The 25,314-nt window shown below is 37.7% G+C and overlaps 3 protein-coding genes across 3 annotated transcripts in view; 1 reads left to right on the top strand and 2 right to left on the bottom strand.

Annotated features, from left to right (window-relative positions):
- stard13b (StAR related lipid transfer domain containing 13b) overlaps positions 1-2,724 on the bottom strand; it is an 89,281-nt gene extending 86,557 nt beyond the window's left edge. Inside the window, exon 1 of the mRNA XM_032590861.1 lies at positions 2,188-2,724. The gene's annotated coding sequence lies outside the window, so the exon portion shown is untranslated. The remainder of the gene's footprint in view (positions 1-2,187) is intronic.
- Positions 2,725-11,568: 8,844 nt separating this feature from the next.
- Positions 11,569-15,131, top strand: hdac12 (histone deacetylase 12). The gene is made up of 8 exons (XM_032590881.1): positions 11,569-11,764; positions 11,896-12,039; positions 12,732-12,891; positions 12,974-13,170; positions 13,256-13,406; positions 13,528-13,644; positions 14,796-14,938; positions 15,037-15,131. Exons 1-8 carry the CDS (start codon positions 11,663-11,665, stop codon positions 15,058-15,060), a joined length of 1,038 nt encoding a protein of 345 aa, XP_032446772.1. The 5' UTR covers positions 11,569-11,662; the 3' UTR covers positions 15,061-15,131.
- Positions 15,132-15,749: 618 nt separating this feature from the next.
- On the bottom strand, positions 15,750-25,314 carry trmt9b (tRNA methyltransferase 9B). Its single transcript, XM_032590880.1, has 4 exons — positions 25,022-25,314; positions 19,823-20,019; positions 19,451-19,624; positions 15,750-18,231 (listed from the first exon to the last, which is right to left on the bottom strand). Exons 2-4 carry the CDS (start codon positions 19,977-19,979, stop codon positions 17,279-17,281), a joined length of 1,284 nt encoding a protein of 427 aa, XP_032446771.1. The 5' UTR covers positions 19,980-20,019; positions 25,022-25,314; the 3' UTR covers positions 15,750-17,278.

A 25,314-nucleotide genomic window follows, 5' to 3' on the forward strand; every position in this document is an offset into this window, starting at 1 on the left:
GCGGGTAAACAGTTAGTTTCAAGATTTGTCATGAATTTTCAATCAAGATTTAGATCAAGACTTTAACTTGTCAATTCTGTCTCATGAATATGTTTTGATTTAAACTATGGATCTCCAAAGTGAGGAATGTGGGAAATTTATTTAATCCTTGAAAATTATTTTAGACATAGTATAGATCTGGACTGCCAACACAGATGGTTGAGAAAGGTGGACACTTTTTAAATGTTTTAAGGTGGAGTTTTTATTTAGAAGAGCATTTAAAAAGATGTAGGCAAATCAAAAAGTTATTCAAATCAAAAACATTAGATATCAAATTAATGTATTAACTATGTCTGCTTTCTTTTTGTTTTTTGCTTTTGTCAAGACTACTAAAATTTAGCAACTTGTGCTCAAAAGGGGACTTGAGTGGAGTCATTTAGCATCTGCTCCTCCAGAGTTCTGCTCTCCTGGATCAGCCTGTCAGCCTTGGCAGACAGCTTCAACTTGCCAGGTTTTCAGTTCCATTTTCTATACATTTTCAGATGGTGGATTGAACAGTGCTCTGTTAAATGCTCTGAGTTTGGGATTTTGTCTTATATCATAACTCTGCTTTAATGGTCCCTAAGATGTTATCCTTTCCTGTTTGATGTTTTCCTTGGTCATCATGATCATTAATATCAGCTGTATTTACTTAGCTTAAAGTACACACACTTGGAATTTATCCTATAAATTCCAACTTTTTGTTTAGTTGTGTCAAAGTAAAGGGAGGGGGGGGGGCATAAATATATTTAGTTACTCTCAGAATTTTTATTCATACTATTGAAAACTATTCCCTTTCCTTCTGCTTCATAAATATGCACAACTTGTGTTGTGTTGTTCGATCCCATAAAATCTCAATAGAACTCACTAAAGTTTATGGTTGTAAAGTGTAAACATGAAAAGACCGACAGGGTATGAATACTTTTACAAGGTAGCATTAATCCTCGGACGTTTCCTGAAGTTCTTTCTCTTCTACAATTACCAAAGTCTCAGTGTGAAGAGTCGAAGCGCACCTCTGCACACTTCTGATTACATGTCAGTCCGGCCAAGAGTATGTAGGGAAATTAAACTCAACATCTGGCTCACACTGAACTGTTCATGTCTGGATCTGCTTCACATATGAGCAGTGACATCACTGCATAGAGGAATCTTACTGCTCTTCCACAGCGGGTGATTTACAACACTTTACACCATTCATTAGAGCAGAAGATGTCCCCGGACGACTGCGGTTAGCATCCACCTTACCCCTTCATTAGGCTGTGCTTTAAAACTCACCTTCGATAATTTCAAAGGCATCCAAAGCTCATGTAGAAAATCAAACACTGCGTTGCTCTATCTCGCTTGTGCAGAGGTTTATCATCTTGTTCAACCACAAACATTTTTCTCAGAGAACATTTTGAGATGTGATAAAAGGGCAGCTGAAGCTAGAAACTTTCAAGAAAACAAAAAACCTGTTGTCTCCACAAGCAAATTAAGAGTCTCAAGTGTGATTTCAAAACCTAAGAAAAGATTCCTCTTATATTATAAGCACTAATGTTAAATTTTATGTGGAAAACACTGAAGAGCAATAAAAATCAGTCATTTTTGCATTTGTTGTTCCAGTAAGAAAACTGCTGTATGACAACAAACTCCCTAAATCTCTGCTTTCCAGTAAAAGCAAAGCACAAGGTATTTTTGACTGTGCTACAAAAATATGCATACATGCTGATTTAATTTGTTGCAGCGTTTCTTTGTAAGTAAACAAACAGTTGCTTGCCATCCTCCAAGAAACTTGCCCCTACATGGTGAATTTGAAGTGTGCAGGGAATGAGAGTTCCCTCTAAGAAACCCCTGTTTTAAAAAGAAAAAAAAAAACATATGCAAAGAGGGTCTCATTATCCTCTGGTGAATGCGAAGCAGATTTAAATGAAAACAAGAAGTCACAGGGTGAAAATGAACTGGGTGTGTTGATTGCCAAGGCCAGACCACAACTTACTTAGAAAAGCTTCTAGTTCAATTTTCAACAGAGAGGTCCTGAACAAGTCTCCTCATGCAGAAACACCATATAGCATATAACAGTAACCTCAGCCAGGTATGATTATAAAAAGAAGATGAGGAGTTTTTAGTGGATTCCTTCCTATAATGCGTCTGAGTCGAGTTAAAGGAAAACAAAAACGAAAAAAAACTTACCTGATAAGTGGAAAACGGATGTCTGTGTTGCTCAAACAGTGTCACTATGATCATGGCAAAACAGTGACAGCCAGGCTGGTTCCTGTAAGCAAAGAGAGTTGGGCAGACCCTTGAGGAGCCACTATTATGTTCCCATAGGCCTACTCTGACAAGCTGGCTGTCACACCCACCTCCTCATGTTCTTTCCTTGGGAAAGGCTGATGAACAAGCAGTGACTACACCATTCAGAATATGTGTAAGAGCAGAGAGAATGTGTACTTGTTGATAGATGGAAAAGGGGAGGAGAAAGGAGACAGAGGCTGACGTGAGGAGAGGGAGGGGAGCAACAGCAGAGGTTGGCACTGTGGAGGAACAAGGTGAAATAAGTTTCCAGGACGCTCAAATAAGCTCCAAGGAATGGCTGAACTTTGAAGGAACGAGATGGAACCACTGTCGCGATCTTTTGCTTTAAAACAGCGGAGAGAGGAATGCTTTCAAGGCAAAGGAGATTAATGTGGAGCACCATAGTTTACATAAACATGGAGGATGTCACCTTCATAAGAGGTCTTAGGCATGTTTCACTACACAAGCTGACATTTAGATGCCTCCATGACATTATGAGTAATTAAGTAGTTCCATAATTATCAGGGCAAGACTGAAAACCTTACATTACAAATTCAGTAAAAACATTCATATCTCTTGAGCTTTTTAAAACGTTTTTGTTATCGATAAGACACAATCAAATGCATTTTATTGAGACTTTATGGTCTAGACCAGCACAAAGTCAAACATAATTGTAAAGTGTAAGGAAAAATAATTATGACTTTCCTTAAAAACATACTAATTTGAAGTGAGGTGTGGTGATATCACAGAAGAAATTGCATAGATGCAAAGCTCAGGTGGGAGAATGTTATCAGAAGGTAATTTTTAATTGTGCAGTCCAGAAATCTGACCTCAATAGAAAAAGTGCAAGAAGAAAACCATTTTTAACGAAAACCATTAGAAGTCTGATTGATTTCTCAAGCAACATAGGAAATACTATAAAAATGTGGGAAAAGGAGCTCCTGTCAGATGAATAGTTATTTAATTTTTAGAACAGGCAGACGTTCTATCATACATATTCAGTACTAAATTCATTTTACATGGCAGTTCAGGTGGATCAAACTGAGAGCTGCTTTTAAGTGCAAGTTTGCCATGTTAAAATATCTGAAGTATTTATATTTAGGACACATGTTTTCATGGGTTATTATGCAAATGAGCAATGCTAAAACTTGTTTCCACCGGTTTCATTTGAGAATCAAGCACCCATGAGAAAGTCCCAAATTTAACACTGGGAAAATCATTTTCACTTAAAATATTACATATTTTTAAAATGAAATGTCTTTTTATGAGACTATTTTGTGTTTTAAAAACTGAGATACAAAAATTGCAAAAGATGACTTTGTACAAATCAGCAGCGACACAATAGAAAACTATTAAGCAACTTAAAGTATTAGTGCAAGGTAAGATTTATTGAGCAAAGTGAAAGACATTCCTGGTGCCTTTGTTGGATATATCAGTTTAGATTTCCTCTTTTGTATGAAATTGTTGCGGAAAAGGGACAAGTTGTTGAGTGGTTGCTTAAAAGTTAGTTTGTTTTTACTTGATTGCGCTGATACAAGTAAGAGTGACGATATGGGATTTTGAAAAAAACGTATGCTGGTCATGCTTACTCTATTAGATAAAGGAACAAATATTCCAGTTCCATCTGTATGAGAAGGAAAGAGTGAAAAAGAAACACGGAGAGAACAAGCCTAACAAAGAGAAATCTATCAGAGCTGTAGAGGTAACAAGTCCAAGGCCAGTGGGAGTGAGAAAAGCTCAACTTAACCACAGCTGGACGTTCTCACTGGCAAGAAAAACACTGGCTTTGCTTCTAAAGGAGACAAGTCTGAAACAGAAACAGCAGGGGCAACAACAATAACAGAGAGCGAGACCATTGTACAATGTTCAAGAAATGATTAATTTAGCAGATTCTCATATATAGAAATACTGGAAGGAAATGCATTTGGGTGAGTTTGATCATCTGACAAGAAAATGTTTGAGCTATTTAGCTTCAGAGACAGCAAGAATGTTTGTCAAGCTTTAAAACCTGTGAATACTGTAAAGGTGGTCTACCATGATGATGGCAGCATAATGCTTCAGAAGGGAAATTTACAAACAAAAGAATATTGCATCATGCTGGTGGTAAATTAAATGAAACATGTTAAGGGTTTTTGATGAAATGCACTTATATGATAGTTTTTTTTTAAAACAAAGCTTCAGGGGGATCTATGGCTAAGAGAAAGTAAACTAGCAGAGATGAATAACAAAAGCCTGGAATCTGTAGGTGGTTCAGCTCAGTTTCAACCCCCTGAGAAACACACACATAACACGAAAAAAAATTACTAAGGTCCGCTTTGACTGATTTACTGAAGTAATAAAAATATCAATTTCCAGTTCCTTCACTGCTCATTTTTACTGGAAACATGGAAAACTGAGTTCATGACAAAAGAGTTCACAGCATCAAAACTTGCACAACAATTTGTTAGTTTGTTAATTAGTAAGTTTGCTTATTAATTTACAGCAAAGCATAAAGATACACTCTTTTTACACAATTTTTATCACTCAGTTTAACATGTTTGTCTTTGTTTGGATTCTTTCCATGTCTCATTTCAGGAAGGTGTTAGTTTGACACAATCACTGGCACTTGCAAATGTCAATTTCCTACACCAGCAGTTTGAGATATTATTTTAAAAAAAAGCTCGACAAATGTGATACTTAAATGACTGTGTCAGCGCTTTTTCAAAACTGTCGCTCCTCTGTGCTGTTCCCAGTCTGCAGTGGTTTATGAAAGGTTTTACAGAAGGAACAGTTGTGGTTTTCATGCCCCTTTTGCCAACATTTGCTCCGTATGTGCAAATAATGACTTTGGAGTGTTTACTTAACCTCCAAATTCCCCAGATCTCAATCCTACCTAACATCTGAGATGAGCTGTACAAACAAGTTCAATTCATGGAGGTCCTAATCGCGCTATTTACATGACTTAAGTAATCTGCAAGTAAAATCCTAGTTCCAGGACAGCAACTTGTCTGAAGTCAAATGGAGTTCATGCCTGAATATAGTAGTACCAGTGTCCAAACATTTATAAAATGGTTGGTAAATATATTTTTTAACATTACAGGTTAAATAATTTACAAATGCATTAGGGTTTTACATATATAGATTAATAAATTCTGAAATGGTCTACTGTGGTCCCAATACTCCATTATTTTACAGTGGATTAAATTAGTATTAAGCAAATCAACATTATTCTCATTCTTCATTAATTCGAAAAGGGTCATTGATGTTAAAGACACACCAGATGTTGACAACAACCCAAGTAATTGGCACATACTGAGGAATAAAAGTATTTTAGTCCACACTTGAAGATATGGGAGAAAACACAATTAATAATTATTAAACATAAAAAAAAATATGTGCACAAAGGCAAAGGAAGCCAAGAAACAAGTTGTAACATCTGTGTATTTAGAAAGCAATCCTGATGCTATGTTCAAATCAGTGTACACTGTTTTCATTTTAACTAATGGCCCATTAAAAGGTTTCTCCAGTAAATACACAAACATCACCACACCCACAGTACAAGACTCTACTAATGGAGAAAAAGCATTATGAGCATGACTTTCCTGTGTCTTGTTGTCATGTTCAGAACTTATTTACCAGCTTTAGGTTAAATGATTTACCTGCTATCGCTGATTCTTGTCGCCATAACCGTGTTCTTCAACAGTTACTCTATACCGCATTTAAAAAACATGAAGAAAACTGTTGCTAGAAAGTTTTCTAGGTAGGGAACTACATTCTGCTGAGCCTTTTCTCTCCCTCTTGGTGATACTCATGTGCATCGGTACAGCTGCCAAGAAGAGACAGACGTTTTGAAGTACCTGTGGTCTTCTTATGGCATAGTAAGATTAAAGTGAATGAAGCCAGCTGTGTTTCTGAAACGTGCCAGGTTCGTCTGCCAGCATTTCACTTTGTTGTTTTTACACAGAACAAAAGGGAGTTTGTAAAAACAGCAAAGACCAACAACTCTAATCTACATGAAGCGCATTAGGAACAATTATAGAAATATATCTGTTTTTATAGACTGGTAATCTCATCACGCTGTGCTTTAACTGGATTATTTATGCTGTTTTATACGATTCTGTTATGCAATGTGAACTGCACATAGCTGTGGCAACAGACAAATACAATCCAAAACTCCAGCACAGTTAGAAAACATTCCAGCAATTCCACAGTCTGACTCAACATCTCTCTGCTGTTCAATGTGTCTTCAGATTTCTATCATACCACAGATCACGGACAGATGTTCTGTATTATCACTGCTGTCTGTGGCTTCAAACGTTACCAAGCTGAGGAGCTGCTCCAACATCACGCATCTATTGCATGTGCAAAGTTTACATAATTCATGATGCAGCTTTCAGACTGAGCTGTGAAAAACTGCTCGTTTCAGGGTTAAACATTCTTTAATGTGACCAGCACTTTAAAGAATGGACATAATCTCACAATTTGGCATCTGGTGGAAGCACTGAATATTTTCTTTACAATCTCTTAACCAATGAAATTAAGCAACAAAAAAAAACAACATTTTTATGATCTCCAAGACATTTGGGAAAATAATGAGTCAAAACAGGATTGTTTTAGAGTGTGTGTGTGTTCTGTTAGCTTTGGCTTAAAGCTTATGCAATATTTCAGAAAAAGTATTGTCATAAACATGGTTGATAAATGTATATATACATATATAGTTGGGAAGGAAGAAACAGAATCTGGCCATGTGACTACCATGTAAGTGCTTAAATTCCCACCTGCCATTTAATGATGGGATCAAGTGTTCCTTAAACACCCATGAGATTTGTCACATTTGGTAGGCAGCAGATGGCTACCTTTTAGAGGTAATTGCCTCTAAAAGACCAACTTATTTTTGTTGCTAAAAAATCAGCAAGAAAAGAGCAATAGGAAAATCTTCATGGCGATGCGTATTACAGATAAAACTGTTCAAGGTACTGTTTAAGCAAAAGTGATTGTCATTTAATCAGACATGTTGTAAAGTTTCAAAGTGGATCTGCGTGGCTTTATTAAAAGTATTTGTGTATCTGGGTGTTTTTTAAATGTTCAACAGAAATTCCTCCAAATGAACAACCGGTAACAGCATTATTTAACAAAAACAGAGTCTCATCGTTCAACGCTTTGACAAAACGCATGACAGACACACAATAGGGCCCAGTAATCTGTCAGGACATTTCCAAACAATGAGAGATGATAGAGAGTACAGTGGATATAATTTCCAGCGTCAATGAACAAACAAATGTAAACATTGTCTACAGTGAATGAAAATTGCAGTGTGGCACATACACATATTTATACACACACTTAGAGTCCCCTGTTTGTCAGTTCTTATTGGAGGAAAGAGATGTGAGGGGAAAGAAATCAATGTGACTGGGGGATTGCCTTTGAGGAATGAGGCCGTCACAGTCACACACCAACAGCAGCTACAGATTAATTCCCTCCAACAGCCCCTGCCCTCACCTGCTGCAACATGCTCTGCCAGGCCTCGTAATCTACCAGCAAATTCCTTCCGCTCAGAGCAGTGAGGTGGAGGGTGAAGACGAGTCGGGTTATAGCGGGCTTGACGTTGCGATTTTGATGTTGTGTAATTGACAGGTATGATTAAATCCGGTGTCTGATGCAAACATTACAACACCCATCACCCTACTGCGCTGCGACAACAAACACAAAAAGCCTCCTGGTGCAAGAAAATACCTGCCTGCTTGACGGTGCTATTCAGAAGTGGCAGAGCTATTCATTTAGATAAATGTATAGTAAGTCTAGAAGATAATCAATCACATCTGTGTACAAATTACAAGGCAGTTACATTATTAAGTTTAACAACACTGCATTGAGAGAGAGAGAAAAACATCCTTAAAAAAACAATAAAAATTCAATATGATTTATTTAGAATGATGAGAAGAAAAAATATACAATCAACTCTATGACTTTCTGCTTGTTCTTTGTGATGGCAGGTAATGAGAGCTGCTTTAAAAACAGCCAACCCTAAAGACACGAAAAAATGCACAACGAAAAAATTTGAATTTATTGTGGAATGTCCTGTGTCGCTGTGGTGGACTGACTAAGGTGGAGCCCACCTCTCCCGAAACAAGTGCCGTTTCTCCCAAGAGACTGTATTGAGGGACTTTGCCAGAACCTCAGTGTTAGTCTACTTTGCCTATTCCTAAATCTGTTTAGATGTAGGGATCTTTCTCTAGTTGGAGCACCAAATTAAACCAGATTCAAACTGTCACCCCTCCAATGAAAGGGAATAACATCATGATCATAACATTCCGGGAACCACTGAGAATAAATTGTATAATGAAAAGGAAGCTACAGAAACATCATTGTCCCTGTCCACAGTGAAGCAGTTTCACATTACCATTAAATAAGAGGTTTATGATTAAACAAAAGGCCCCAATTCCAAAATCAGCATCTACAAACATAAGAAACAATTCCAGCAGCACACTAAGACAAGCCAAAAGCCTGGCTTGTCAAGGTTTTGGCATATTAGAGATAGGAAAAAGAATAAGCCTAGATATATAATAAAACATCTCTTAGAATAGCTAAACCAAGGTTTGACAGTTTGGATAATGCCTTAAAGCCATGTCTATGCAAGGAATCAATTTGGTTTAAATGCATTCAAATATGAGTGATCAAATATTCAACCAGAATCTTTCTGGAAACTTTTCAGCGGTTGTAAAAGCAGGTTGTCAAGGTGTCAAAGCACATTAGCAACAAGGTTGTCAGTTGTTTAGCCAGAGTATAGCTGTTGAGATGCAACCTACACTGTGTAATCTAATCATACTATTTCTAGTAGATAATCTTGTTTTCATCTTTAAAAAGTCTAAAATATAGCAAATAATTTCCTAAAATTAACTCTTGTCCAGAGTGGACCATCATATCCTCAGTGCAGTTTGCATTCACTCATCATGGGCACGAAAGTTACATTTTTTAATGGTGCTCTTGGAATGAAGTTAAAACACTTAAAACTTCACTGCATTACATTTATTGCAGATTTTTTCTAATTCAAACAGGGTCTAAATGTATGCATGCCTTTGTGTTGCCTTTAGAATTTATAAACCTGTGTGCCTCATGCAATATTAAATAAAAGAACAAAAGGAAAGCTTAAAAACATCACAGTATAAGTAAAGTTCAAGGGATCTATTTAAAAAGAGAGTACATTTGCCTAAAAGGAGCGGTACGAAGAGCCTACATGATAAAGAATTAATATAACCTTCAACATTTGAAAAAAGCTACACAATTGCTCTGTCAAAATAAATTGGAAACCTCCATTTGCGTAGCGAGTCCCGTCTCCTCCTTCATCTCTCTATATTAGGAACACCTTTTAACAGAGCAGAAGTCAGTAATTGAATTAGCTTTCTAATCTCCTTTCTCCATTATGCAAAGATTTCTTCTGTGCACCTGGGGCCACCACACTCGTCTTTTTTTCTTATCTGACTGTGAATAAAGTCGCGTTTCTCGGGTGGGGGTTAAGTTAATCCCCCTATACCAGACTCATCAAACCCACACACACATTTACAGAAGATCCCCGGAGACGAGAGCATGCCAGACGGTGCCTTGAGCTACCTGCCAGTAATTTAAAGCAGACAGATGAAGGAGTGAACCCAGACACAATAGCAAGAGTCAAATACTATTTTGGTATTGTTACGTAAAATGTAAGTATTTCTAATGCTTACTTAGCAATACTATTCATCTTTATTAAGGCGGTTGCTAAAGAGGATGAGTTCAATGTGGAGAGATAGTTATGGTGCAGACAAAAAAAAGAAAGTGCAGTGAATTCAAAGAAGCAGAGCTATCCTCATCCATGTCAATACAGCAGGAAGGATGAGCGATTCGCCATGGCTTGAAAGCTCAGAAATCTAAGTGTAAAAGAAGCTTTTATCATTTCCTGAATCAAAAGGAGAGAAAAAACTCAGAATGAAAGAAGTCTTGTGAATAATCAATGTAACTAATTTGCATAGAAGTCTCTAACGCAGTTTGGCTTTATTTGAAAGAAGCCAGCATGCATACAGATCATCATACAAAAGAGGAATTCAAAATGACTCAACATGAAGGCAAAGAGGGCTACACGTTTTACCTTATCTACACTGCATATGTTCTGATCTGATATGAAACAGGAACAGGAGCAATCTGTTTCAGTACCCAGCTCACTGGACGACAATGAAGAAGCAAATACCTGAAGATTCAACATAGAGGCTCGTTGACTTTCCTCACAGAGATAAAGACAATCATCACAGCGCTCTGTGACGTAAATGTGAAAACATTTATGGTAAATATATGAAATAAAAATAACCTTATATCTTTTAACTTCCATGTCTACACAGCTCTATGTTGGTCTGTTACATGAAACAGCAGCTAATGTGAAAAACAGTTTAAATGGTATGAATAGTTCTGCAAGGGAGTGTAGTGGTAATGTTAAGATTTCTGTTGGTCAATCACACAATCCCTGGATTTAAGATTAAAAACATAAAATAGTTAAAGGGTTATAAAAAAAAATTGTGCAAGATATACAGTACAGACCAAAAGTTTGGACACACCTTCTAATTCAATGGATTTTCTTTATTTTCATGACTATTTATACGGCAAGAAATCCCACTTATTAACCTGACAGGGCACACCTATGAAGTGAAAACCATTTCAGGTGACTACATCTTGAAGCTCATCAAGAAAATGCAGAGTGTGTGCAAAGCAGTAATCACAGCAAAAGGTTGCTACTTTGAAGAAACTAGAATATAAGGGGTATTTTCAGTTGTTTTACACTTTTTTGTTTAGTGCATATTTCCACATGTGTTATTCATAGTTTTGATGCCTTCAGTGTGAATCTACAATGTCAATAGTCATGAAAATAAAGGAAACTCATTGAATTAAAAGGTGTGTCCAAACTTTTGGTCTGTACTGTATATTTACAGCTATATACAGTTGTATATGGTTGATATTTTGTGCAACACTTTTGGTAAAAGGTGAGTACGTTTTCTGTAAATAATACTCTTCTATTTCCATTCTTTACATTTTATTGAATCACTTGACAGACTCCTGCTAGACCCCAAAAACAAGAAAAGTTTTTAATTACGAATAGAAATAAAACGTTACGCTGTCTAACCAATAAACATCACTCAGGAAAAATATTTTGGCATGACTAACTAAACTAAATTGATCCATTTAATTCTTAAAAGGGTGTTCGTGAACCTCTGCTGTAATGATCAATAACGGACAGTAGAGGGAGACGAGGCATCACAACACAAACACTTTGCGTGATTTGTACTCCGTGACAGGAGATGGCAGCAGCAGGAACAGTAAATGCAACAAAATTCCCTCTGTTAGATAAGCAACTGTTATTCAACATTAGTAAGAAATGACTTGCATGAAGAGAATATTTTCCAAAACCCGTCGCATTACAGTCGGACGCCTTGTTGGAGTCACGCTCACCTCTGGCAGATGTTTCCATGCGGAACTAGTAAGAACTAACGCTATATAAGTAACGGCTTGCAGGTTGTTGCGAACTCTGAGGCAGAGTATGCAGAGTATTGACATTACCTGAGCACGTCTGGTTCCCAAACCTCAGAGAACCTCCTGTTCACTCCACAGGTCAGAACCGAATCCAGCGGACTGCCCATTGTTCATCACAGCAAGTATGTGTGCGACCTTCCAGCAAACCACAGGTTTCCAATGGCCAAGTTCCCTAGAGTTTTACACTGTTTACTTCAAGACCAAGTCATCACAGAGAGACAGGTGAGAAAGACAGTAGATTAATCTGTAGTAGGAAGTAGGTAACCAGGGTTTCTGAACGTGTTTTATCATTTTCTTGGGGAATTGGCTGCTTTCCCCCATTTACTTTCAGGATTTTTCAATTTGCCTGACAATTTTTTAGTGCATGCATTCTGGTAGGAAAAGATACCAAAACCTGAGTTGGAACAAGAGATGCACACGTTTCAGGAAAAAACTCCCCACTAAAGAACCACAGTTAAAATGTATCAAAGCTTTTGTTTTGTTGGCAACTGCCAGACATTGTATCCAGTTATTTTTGAGTTTTATTTAATCTTGTAAACAACTAGTAGTAATAAAATATGTACTTATAAGTTCCAAAATACCAGAGAACATAGTTGACATTAACAACTACAATGCACTACTCATATTCCTTGCAATATGCAAAATTTTGTCATTACAACCTTAAATATCATTGCATTGTACTGGGATTTTATATGATAAACCAAAACAATACAATTGTGAAGTGGAAGGAATGGCACACATTTCAATTGTTTTCATTTATTAAACTCTGAATGTGTGGTGTTCATTTGTATTCATCTACTTTGTAGAACCACTTTTTGGTCCAATTACAAGAGAAAATCTTTTAGGCTATTCAGGGTGTTGTGCAGTGTTACTGTGCAGTTTCCTGTTAATGTTAATCTCCTTCCTCACAGTAGGTTTGGGTTCCTGAGATTGCCTCGAAAGACTTGCTTGGCGCTGTGCATACAGAGGATTACCTGAACAACTTTATAAGTGGAAGAATAAACGAGCAAGAGCAGCGGAGGACGGGTTTTCCTTGGAGCGAGGGCATCGTACGACGGTGCCGATATGAAACGGGTAAGAAGAACGAGATTTGAGCAGGAAACCTAACAGCTAGACTGGACAGAAAAGATCACATTTGGACTGCTTCTCCTGATAGGTGGGACTGTTCTCACTGCTGAAGTTGCTCTACAGAGGGGTCTGGCCTGCAGCACGGCGGGGGGAACCCATCATGCTTTCCCCAGCTACGGCTCGGGGTTCTGTCTCCTCAATGATTTAGCAGTTGCAGCCAAATACCTCATGAACAGCTCATCAAGGAAGAGAAAGGTTTTAATCATGGATTTAGATGTGCATCAGGTGGAGTTTAACTCTCTCAGTCATTTTTAGTTATTTTCATTTCTAGAACTGACTTTTATTTAACTTCCTTGTTTTGTGTCCTTAGGGTGACGGCACCGCTTTCATATTTAAAGATGAGCCATCTGTGTTTACATTTTCAGTGCATTGTGGGAAAAATTTCCCCGTCCGCAAACAACAGAGTGACCTGGATATTAGCGTGGAGGATGGGCTGGAAGACAAGGAGTATCTCTCCACAGGCATGTTCACAAAGACATTCAGAAAATCTAGAATGTTTCTACCAGCTCAAAGAGCATATTTGACATTTTTAGGTAAAAATATTGAATTTCTATAGTTTGAACTGCTTGATTCTGTCAACAGTTGCAGAGCACCTACCCTGGCTGCTGGAGACTTTTCGTCCGGACCTACTTCTGTACGACGCTGGTGTTGACCCACATTGGGAAGATGAACTCGGGAGACTCCGTCTGACCGATCAAGGTGAGTTCTTCCTCTGGTATTCAGTTATCCTCATCTACACACTGAAGCTGTTTTCACATTTACACTGCAGTGCTGAAATGTTCCAGAGGGAAGTCAAGTAATAGCACAAAAGCAGGCTGCAGTTCTTCAATTTTGTAAAGTAAAACATTTCCAGGATCAGAAGATGAGATAATGCTCAAAGGTAGCAGGGAATCTTGTACAGCCATAATTATGTATCAGTTAATGCTTTGATTGTTGATATCATAGATAAAAGAAAACACATTTGATATTATACCAACAAGCTATGCAGCTTTTTCAGCAAAAATAGCCTCCAAAGTGCTGCTGACAGATGCTGCCCTGGCACTCAGAGCCCATTTACTGCAGTGGAAAATCCCCAGATCTGAAGTATAAAAAAATCAACAGTACATGCTAAAAAACCCTGAATTTTGAAAAGTAGAGATGCAGCTTTTGGGGGGTTTTGTAAATCTTTAACTTTTTTATACCACTTGAAGCCAATTACCATTTCTTTTCAAAAAATGTTAGTCTAAAATATTTACAGCATTCAGATAATTTTTTGTAGCCAATAATTATTTAGTCTAGGAGCAGAAGAAACTTTCATACCAGGTGTGTGAGAAGATCAGTCACTGTAAAGCAAGATTTAAAAGAACAGTTTCAGAGTAAACATTTTAAACTGGCTTTATTGTCTTACTTCGGTTGACAGGTAGCACTGTTAGCATTGCTAACTTTAAACAGAATTGTATGCGCATTTCTTAGAAAATTTCAACCATCGCCTCAAAGCTGAAATTTCCAAAACATCTCGAGTAAAGCAACTTTGCTGCAATGCATTAAGTCTTCCTACTATTAGCAGAAGGTGGTATGTTTTGTACCAAAAAAAACAGAAGAAAAATTTCTAACATGAAGTAACCAAAACCTCAAACAAAACAGCTGGGTTTTTTTTTTTAGAAAATAAAAAACACGTTCCAGGAATGTCCCATTGGGAGTCTTGTTGGTCTCTTTTGTGTTCACCAATTAAAACACAAAACATCAGAGTTTTGATTTTCAGATCTGCCAGTCATTCATCAAGGTTGATTGCCAGGTGAAAATATGATTGGCTGTTGAAAACCAGCTTCTCTGCTAAAAAAGGGTTTCTAACACTGTATTATTTCTTCTAGGGCTCTACCAGAGAGATCTTTATGTAATGAAGACCGTGGTGAAGAGAGGTATTCCTATTGCTACTGTTATTGGTGGGGGATATTCCAGAGACATCAACAAATTGGCCCTCAGACACTCCATCGTCCACAGAGCAGCTACTCAGGTAAAATAAGCTTGGGATCTTAAACACATCTCATCAGTTCAGACATCATTTTACATATAAAGTAAATAATTATTGCATTTGTGTTCTCCTTGTTTCAGGTTTGGAGGGAGTGTGGAATGTAAAACTATAGGTGCCATGACCTTTAAGAACCAATAAATAGAAAGCAACAAAAAAAAAAAAGGCTGACAATTTGTACCTTTGTTGTTTCATTGTTCACTAGTATGGAATTTATTTAGTTTACATGTGATTAAATGTTCACCTTTTGTTAATCAAACAGACTTAACATAAAAAATGCTCAATGTGCAAATGTAAAAAAGTACTGGGAAGACAAAGCCTAATGGAAGCGTATGTGGAAATGATCTACAAATCAAAAAAGGTTTTGTGGAATCGCAATAGCCCTGAACTAAGAAAGACTTTTGATAGTCTAAACACGGTAAGTTTTCTAAAGTTCTTGGAACGTCTTCTCACACTCATGTCCTCTCGCACCCATCCCAAGAATACCCCCATTACACTTTCCTGTACACCTTTTAAACGACCAACTTCTACTAGATCAATGGGAAAAGATAATCATGGAGAACAAAAGATGGCGCTAATATAGCAGTAAAGGCAAAGACGTGTTGATGCATATCAATATGAGTATAATCGTATGCATGATTATAAACATAATGGTATGCATGGTTATATTGGGAATATAGACGTGTTCACAGCATCTCACATTACAGACGGATCATGACCCTAAACATTACTGCAACACCACAATCATGGACAAAATTATTTAATGAAGAAAAAACAATTTAAAACCATGAGACACTGAGGTTTCCACACTGCATAACCACAATTGGTCCACACACACTTTATTAAAAAAGAAACTCATTCTTCTTGGCACAATGAATACAGATAAAAGCACAGTTACATTTTAAAGTGTCACTTTTTTATGCCATGTTCTGACATGCAGCAGTGACCCGTTAATGGTACAGTGCAATGTTTCATTCACAGTAAATGAGGCAGTTTATTTGCTGAAACACACTGCTGGTTTTTTCAGCTTGTTACAAGACATTATGCAGCTGTTCCTGATATTAACATCAAAACACTCAAGACGGGTAATACTGGTATTTTAGAAGATGTTTTAAGCTGTTCAGAGCACTACTTGGAAAAGAAATGACTTACAATGCCTTGCAAAAGTATTCACACCCCACAAAATATTTCTAGATAAAGTTTTTCCAAGGACTTTATGCGGTAGACCAACACATTTTTAATAAATTAAAATATAAAAGTGGATTTCTATTTGTATTTAGACCCATCAAATCAATTACTCCTACATAAAAGTAAACCCAATTACCTTTAAAAGTTGCATGTTTAAGTTGCATGAGATCTTCCACCTTTAAATATAGAGTTTTGTAAAGTCATCACAGATTGGTTAGAGATCTTTAGTAACAGAAAAACTGAATAATGAAGACTGAAAAACACCAGAGTTGAAGGGTTTTAGTTATGAAGAGGCTGAAGGCAGGGTTAGATAATGAAACGATATCCCAAACTTTAAACATCACATGGCACACTGAATACACTATAGCCTTGGGAGAAACATGGTGGTGGCACAATCATGCTGTGGGGATGCCACATTTTCAGAATTTGTCATTTACTCAGAAAAATCTTAAACTTGCTTCAGAATTATGCACCATCAAATAAAAATCCTAAACAATTAAAATAAAGTTTGTGGCAGCAACATGACTAAAATAGTTTAAAGGAATATTAATACTTTTGTAAGGCACTGTATAAGCCATCTATTAAACATCTAACAGAGAACACAAACAGATGCTGTCCATTTGGCTCTACATACTCAGAGGTAACAACCACATTTTCATAAAACAGGCAGACAATAAGATTCCTACACAGATAAAATGATTAACAAACCAAAACCAATGGAGGTTTATTCTGTCAGTCAGTCTTTCTTACGTCGCTTTGGCTTTTAAGCCCAAAAAGGAAAACAGTGCAATCATCAACATCCCCTTAGAAGACCAGTCATTTTGAAAAAAGTTCAAATAAATAGAAGAAAGCTCAAGATAGGTGATAAGGTTTCCTCCTCTTGCTTTCACACAGAATAAATACTTAAAATTTTATTATTATTATACAGTATGCCTTCATAGCACACTGCTTTGCTCTGAGCTGAACCATTTTACTGACTCCATCTTAAGTCAGTGCTAACAATTATGTAAAAGCAGAGAAAATTATCTGGGTGTCTGTAGCTACAACTGCACATTTACAGACATTTTCCTGCGTTGAATGTAAAGCGTTACCATGTGGTGAAGTGCTAAAATTTTACCCACACAACATGAGTTGAAATCAAATTTTCCATAACTGAACCTTCTCTGCCACCACACACCAGTTGGCGTGGTCAAAGTAGTTTTGTGTGACATGGAGCTCTTCGACATTATGCTCTATCAGCTCTGCCAACTCTCCCTCTCTGAAGACGTGATAGTACCTCAGACAGGAAACTTCCACCTGCTCCTCAGAACTCTGTGTGCCTTCCTGTTGCCCTGTTCCTATTGGCTCCCTGACGCTTTGATCTTCAGACTGCCTTAGATTCTCCTGCTGCAAGGAAATAAGATCCGGCAGAGCAAGTGAGCCACACTCCTGTGCTAAAGATACTGAGACACCTTGATTTTCTTTGCCGTTATTGTTGGTTGGGTTACTAGTGCCTCCTGGATCATTCGGATCTTTTTGCAGGTCTGTGTCTGAGTCAAAAACATCCTCCTCTGATCCGATCACAGATGGAGGGGAAAAGAAGCTGGAAACCTGTTTGATGAGGCCTCGTCCTCTCGCCCGCTGGTTGGGCTTGTTACCCTCGTTTTCACCTGTGGCTGATGATAAATGTCTCAGGTCTCTGGAGGACGGCCAGGAGATGGCCAAGCTTCCAAAATCAAACACAGAATCCAGAGACCTGGAAAAGAACCACAGTCTCTGTGTCCTCTGCTGCGGCACCGTCTGGGTCACATCTTCTTCATCGGCCACAGAGGATGTGCTTCTGACCTTCCTGTAGTTTTCAGTGTTGTCGATGGCTTCACTCACGCTCTGTGCCGCGGCCCGTCTCCTTGGTTTGGCATCGTCTCTGTTGAAGGCAGAGGACAGATGAGGGTTGGGGTTCCAGGGCACGAAGATGTCCTGTTTCTCGAATTTCCGTCGCTTCTGCTCCATGGCCCACACGTAGATCATGATGCGTCCACCAACTCGCAGAGTGCGAGCCATCTCCTTTATTGCCCGAATGCGACGCTCTTTGGTGGAAAAATGATGAATGACTGTGCAAAACACAGGCTTTTTTCAGAATAAAGAAAGATGGCGGGAAGATGTTTACAGTGCCCTGGGAAAGTATCTATTTTCTTTGAACCTTCTCACATTTTGTCTTGTTACAAGCACCAACTTCAGTCTATTTAACTGGAATATGTGATTGACCTACACAAGTAGTGCACTTCAAGAGAAAGGAAGATGATTTTTAACATTTTTCTTATCAATGAAAAAATCTGAAAAGTGTAGCATAACTTTTTAGTTTAGGTTCTGAACTTGAATGTGCAAATCTAACTCTTAAACATAGCTCTGGCTGTGTGTTTAGAGTTATTGTCCTAATGGTAGGTGAACAGCAACCCGGGGCTCATATACTCATGAAAATGAAAAAAATAATAAGAATTTAAAATAGCAAATTGGTTTGAGCCTTGGTGCTCTCTTGATGTCAACCCCCTTTACAAAAAAGATCTGAACAAACAAACAAAAGTGCCATTATTGTCTTTGTCTTGTTGAAATTCATTGCCGGTATTACATCAAATCCTTTGCTATTCAGTTTAAACACTGAAACACTGCTTAGATTTAGAATATTACAGGATAACGTTCTTAGGATTGTAAAGGGCCTACAAAACCACCTACATGATTTGGGTGAATGATCATGTCTCAGGAGGTTTTTTCATTGTGAGTCTTCATTTTCATACAATAAGATTAATGAATCATGGCTTTTATTCTAGAGTATCAGAAAAAAGATGACGGAAAACACATGACACTTTCAGTTTCGAAAACCAATAACTTTCCTTTCTATTTTACAACAATGCACTCATTTGCTTTGGTCTTTCACCCAAGATCCCAATAAAACTGAAATCTGTGGTTGTAATGTGACAAAATATTAAAAGAAATTCAACGGGTAGATACTTTTTCAAGGCACTATTTGATCATTACGTGTCAACACTTGTAAGAAACAAAGCATGCCATGCACTAAGAGTACACACTGTAACTGTGTTTTTCACTGCTCCCCTAACTGAGCATAATATTACACCGTTGTTGGAGGACACATGAATTATTTCGCACTGTTGACTTGGCAACACATGGTGCTGTAAACTGATGTTTATCATTAGACATGGTAATGAAATTTACACCAAATGGCAGCTGCAGATGTTGAGCTCATGAATACGAAGGGATTAATAAGTTGTGTTAGTCATCTCTAACTGTGTGTGTCTGTGTGTGTGTGTCCAATACCGGCTATAGAGAGCACAGCATCAAAGCAGCCGTCTCTGTAAGGCAAGCGCAGGCCGTCGCACATCTGGACCTCGTGTCCTTGGCTCCAAGCAAAGTCCACCAGGGGGCGACAAACATCGCACCCCAGCTTGAACACCTCCTTGTTGATATGGAGGTATTTGCCATTGCCACAACCTGCCAAGGACGAAACAGTTAATTATATATATTAAAAAAAAACAACTTACGAATAATATAAAAGACAAGAGGTTTCATTACATGAGGTATTCATGCTTATGTTGTATTTTAAGCCTCTTTTAAATGTGAATGTAGACAAGAACAAAAAAGGACATTGCTTTAATTATCATGTCATCACATTTCTGAGGTGACACCCACCAATGTCAGCCACGATGCTCCCTGGAGGCAGGTCCAGCAGGAACTGTCGCACTTTCGGCCAGGCTTTGTAGCGGCTGTCATTGAAATATGGAGCAATCTTGTCGTAGACACTGTGCACATGGTCCCTCTCCAGTTGACTGGCAGCCTCCTCCATCATGTTTGTCGCGGCTGCCTCCTGCAGCCTCACAGCTTCATGGCTGTAATGACAAGAGCAACTAATTAAACTATCAAATATAGCGCACAGACTTAGAACTTTTTCACACTTTGTCAATAATCAGTGCCAAATACTGGGATTAAACCTCTGAATAGTGTGGTGTACTTCTGTATTCAGTCCCCATGATATGCTATTTTGTAAGCCCACCTGTGAGCTGTAAGTACTGTTGCAAGTCTTTTGGGGTACATGTCGATCAGCTTTGCACAAATAGAAACTAAACTTTTAGCCTTTTCTTTGCAAAATAGCTCAAACTCAGTCAGATTTGATGGTGAGCATCTATGAAAGTCAATTTTCTCATTTCAAAGATTCCCAATTGGATTTAGGTGTTAACATTGACTAGGCTACCTAACTTATTAGTTCAGGGGTGTTCAAAAGTGCAGCTGGGAGTCATTTATGGCCCTTGGACTGGTTTTGTGTGAGCCCCTCCCAAGTGCAGTTCAATACTGATACAAATTTGACCCATGCAGCACAAGACTTTATCTGTAATCAAAATAAAATTATTACCAACATCATTTTCTTATTATGGAAAATATTGAGCGTAACACAAAGTGTTCATGTTTTTATGAACATGAATAATAAATAGATTGTATAATAAATAGAACCATGTTTATCCAGAGACTAACTGAATACCCAACTTTGCGGTACCCAAATCAGCTTTTATTTAATTGGCTACAGATAGCAAGCATTTTGAAAGAAAGCAAAGTCCTGTTCTTACAGCTGAATATAATTTTGTTCAATCGAGCCCAAAAGAATCCAAAAACTAAATGTCTTTCTTTAAATACAGCAAACTTGCAAAATTCCTTTTAAATTTTGGATCTATGATGAGTAACATTGTTCTGTACAAAAAAACAAATCAAACTATTTTATTTCCTTGATTTCTGTTTATTGTTTTTGTCAGCTTGGCTTGCGAATGCTTTGACAGGGACACCCCTGTACTATTAGTTACAAGTCCAGCTCTAGATGTCTTACAACCCCTTACAGATCCAGTTTTGTTTGCAAGTATTTTTGTCATTACACTTCACAAGTATACACAACAGTACTTATTTTCAGTCTGATAGTTGAAATTCAACTAGCAGACCAAAGTATTCAAGTGTATACTTTGGTAAAGCACAGCAGTTACTAAGCTTGGTTGGAGAGAAAAACACCTAAATAAGAACCCCAGGGAACAGTGTGGTGATGTTTTTCACCACATGCTTGTTAAGGTCCTGCAAGGTCAGCTGGCAGCCTTAATCAGCAGACACACTCCAACGTGTGTCAGGCAGCAGTGGTAATTTAATGCCAAATGTTCTGCTGTGTGCCTGGAGTAGCAGCAGCATCAGCCAGCGCTCTCATGTCCATAATGCAGTCCTCCAGATGAACATACCCTTGTTAGGAAAAACACAGCAGTCATCTAGTGAAGCTCTGAGCAGCTCCAACTCTACAGCAGTTACGTAAAATTGATGTTTTAAAGACAGAAGCAAAATGATTCCTGTTGGTGTCAAAATGAACCGCCGCAGGAAACCACTGGTATCACACTCAGCTTTTAAAATTGTTATCATAACTGGGATTTATACAGTAGCATTGTGTAATAAATATTTCAGCTTTCGTTGAGATTCTTATTATACGATTTACCCTCTGCTGCATTCCTATCCTGAAACGTTCACAGATGTATTCTTGATCTGTTATCCACAGTTCTCCCTGCAGTCCACAAAGTTTATTAGAATGCAGCCCTTAGCTTCTGCAGTGCTGCTGCTTTGTTGCCCTCAAGCAGAACACTACAAAGAATTTTGATTATTATACAAAGTATAATGTATTATTATACATTGACATATTAGGCAACAAATGTCTGAGGTGCAGCATCCTAATTCAGCTGGTGTGCTTCTGATCTTGTGGTGGAATTATACCAAACCTCACATGGTGGCTTCAAAGACATATTCAAAGGAGGAAGGCGAAGAAATCAGTGCTGTAGTTGTTTACATAAACATTAGTTAGATCTCAATAGTTTTGCACAAATCATTTCTTATTTTTTTTCAAAGTCCTACAATATGTACAATAAGTCCGGGTTTAAAACTTTGGCAACTTTTATTTTATTTTAATTGTAATTATTTTTACACAAATATACAAATATCTTCGTAATTTAATGCATAGAGAATGAAAGTCACAGCAATGACACTGAATTTATTAGTTAAACGTAAATTAAATTAAACTCTGAAAATACAGAATCAAACAATTAGACAAGTTTCATCAAAATGGTTTGAAACCTACCCTTTGCAAAATGTTCGTTTACATGTTGTTTTCATTAACAAATGAAAGACATTTTTGAATTTTGTTGTACATGCCACAATAACAATAAAAGAAAGTGAACTGAATTACCTCCATAAACTGGAGTGTTGAAGAAATTAATATGCAGCAATTTGAAGTTTGTGGATGACTTCTGATCTAAGATTTTTGTAAAGCTTTCAACTTGTGTTACAAACTGTGGCCGATTTTAATAGTACTTTGTAAAGAAAAGGCATTAAAAATTTGTTAGTATAGTCTTTCTTTCATAAATGGTGAAACATAAGGGGATGTCATGTCATGTTGTAAGTGTAAAAGAGCAATTACAAAACATTATACAATAATTTTATACAAAAACATTAACAATAATTTTACTTTGACAAAAAGTTGACTTTTTAAATTATTTTAGCCATGCTAGCAATTAGCAGTTAGCAGAGATATATTGCTAAAATTTGGGCTTTGTATTTTTTCACCAAACCTTTATCTTTCTAAATGCAGCATATTTCAAAGGCTGACATTTCAAATGGACAGAAAAGAACCGTAAACAATCCAACCTTCGTGTTACCTGCTTCAAATCTCACCCTCTCTCATTCCATTTTGCAACCCGAATGAAAGGCAGACATATCTCAACATGAAGGCAAACCAGTTTCCATCTCTCATCTCTGGGCTTCCTCAGACTCCATTTTAAAGCTCTTTCCGATTACAAGCCAACTTTGAATCTTCTTCTGTCAGTGATAGCAGCCATCCACAATGCTGGGTTCAACACCACATCCCTCCAGTAGTTATTGCACATTGTGCATTAACTAACTGAAAAAATATTGTATTTTTAAGTTTCTTACCAGCCTTTCACAACTCACTAGGGATGAACAAGGTGAATATCACATAATTCTGGTCAGCAGCCAATTTCTCAGTACATCTCCATTTATTAACACCTTGTAACTCACTACATTTCTATTTATAAACTAAGCTGTACTCAATGAATGTGAAATTTTTCAATTTCCTTTGGGCTGATCTTTATTGTTTCGCATGCATGAGCAAAAATAATATTCAATCAATAAACACACACACACACACGTTACTGCAGTCAAGCCAGTCTTGATGTGGTTTGCACACAATATAATCAGAACTGAAAACTTTCATTCAAGTCAAATTCAAACAAGCTGTTCCAAACTGAACAAAACCTTTATTGAAAAAACCCATCTGCTTCAAAGTCTCTCTGAGAGATATTGGCCACAATGCAATACCTGACAGGTTTTTGTTCTCAGATTTTCTGCTCCATGCAATACAGTGACAGGTGCATTATTTCTGTGAAACAAAAGCATTGGATGAAAGGCCTCACATCAGACACACCTGTTTGAGCATCTGTTGCAAAAATCAAGCAGCAGAAAAAAACAAAAAAACTAAACAACTTTCACTGCTTCTTCAGCAACAAGAGAAAAGCTTCACATTTATATTTATTAATACGGTCTTCTGTGGACACTGCAAATTCATGCCTGAGCAATTTAACAGACCTATCCAGCTCTTTAAAGTCAATCAGTGAAGAAACTCACTAATTTAACCAAAGCACAGCAGTGGGAGCTAATGATCCATCTAATGCCAGACATTTCCCCTTTTATCTCTTCCAAAAGATAGTCTGATCTCTTTTACAGTGTGCACACAATGAGGATTATGGGAACAGGATATGCATGGGAAAGACTGAGCTGAAACATATTAAATGTCTATTTTAGTCTATATAAACTGCTAGATCCATCTTCTCAGTGTGCATCGGGAGGTTTGCCGATGTACTCTTCTGCTTATGAAAGTAGGCTAGCCAGCATCCCTCTGTCAGACCTATTTCTGGATACTTACATCATCCCAGCAGAGTGGAAGTAAAACATCCTCCACATAAAGCTTTAATGCAGCCTCATTTACTATATTATAAGTGTTGGAATTGTAGTTCTTTCTTCTGCTCAGTAGACTGTGGTAGTCCTCAGCTTACATTATGTAACCAGCAGCTGGGAGGGCTACAGCACTGGCTCTGACTGACAATTGGAGCTAAAATTAAATCAGGGGACAGATGCAATGCCTGACAGACACAGAGCTGTTGGATGAATGGGACAATTGGTGGATAATTGTTAATCAGTCAGTTTAAATACAAAAATAAAAGAAAGAGATTAAAAAAATACAAAGTGTCATATAGATATAGAATTATGCACAACTGAAACTGTTTGCATTAAACCCAAATAATTCTGGTTATATGATGCAAAACCAGAATGGTAGCCCAGATATGATGTGCTGCAAAAACAGATATCTGAGCAGAGGGAGGAACAGGAACTGATTTACCCATCAGGTCTGACAACAGTTGTTGTTCCATCAAAAATATGAAGAAAGGGCTCATGAAATAAAAACAGCCTCAAAGCTGCTACTGTTTTAAAAATTAACAATAAATATTGAGTTTATTCAAAGGCACAGGATAGCTTGGGGATTTTTAAAAAAAAATTAATAATACTTTCTGATTTAAACCAGGTATTCAAACAGATTTATGCGAATTTAAAAATAAATAGTTAGACATAATTAGTTTCTGAACTGGATTTTCCGTCAGCTTAAATAAAAACATCAACGCCAAATGCTTCACTCCCCATGTATTTCAAAAATATAAAGGCAACTGACCTTAAACAAAAATCAATTCATGCACTGAATTGACTGTTCAAATATAGTTTAAAAATGAACACAGTGTTAAATTCACTTACTGTTGTGGTGTAATTATCCGCCCCTATCCTCAAGTCGCCGGAGTTAAACTTCCCTCAGTCCTCCAGGCGATGGATCTAAATGGTCGACCCGTCATGAGGATGGGTGGCAGGTGTTGGTCACAGAGGCGGCGGGAACATTGTGGACAGCGTGGGGAGGACGGCTGAAGTGAACCGAAATCTATGGAAACACCTCCCGTCTGAGTGTGTGACCGCCTGGAGCGCAACCGCAGCACCGCATCATATCCATAGCATGTTGGGCTCCTCGTGAGGCAAGGCGGTGAGAGTGTAGGAAA

The sequence above is a fragment of the Xiphophorus hellerii genome, chromosome 18, assembly GCF_003331165.1.
Source record: "Xiphophorus hellerii strain 12219 chromosome 18, Xiphophorus_hellerii-4.1, whole genome shotgun sequence".
In the NCBI taxonomy this organism is placed as follows: domain Eukaryota; kingdom Metazoa; phylum Chordata; class Actinopteri; order Cyprinodontiformes; family Poeciliidae; genus Xiphophorus; species Xiphophorus hellerii.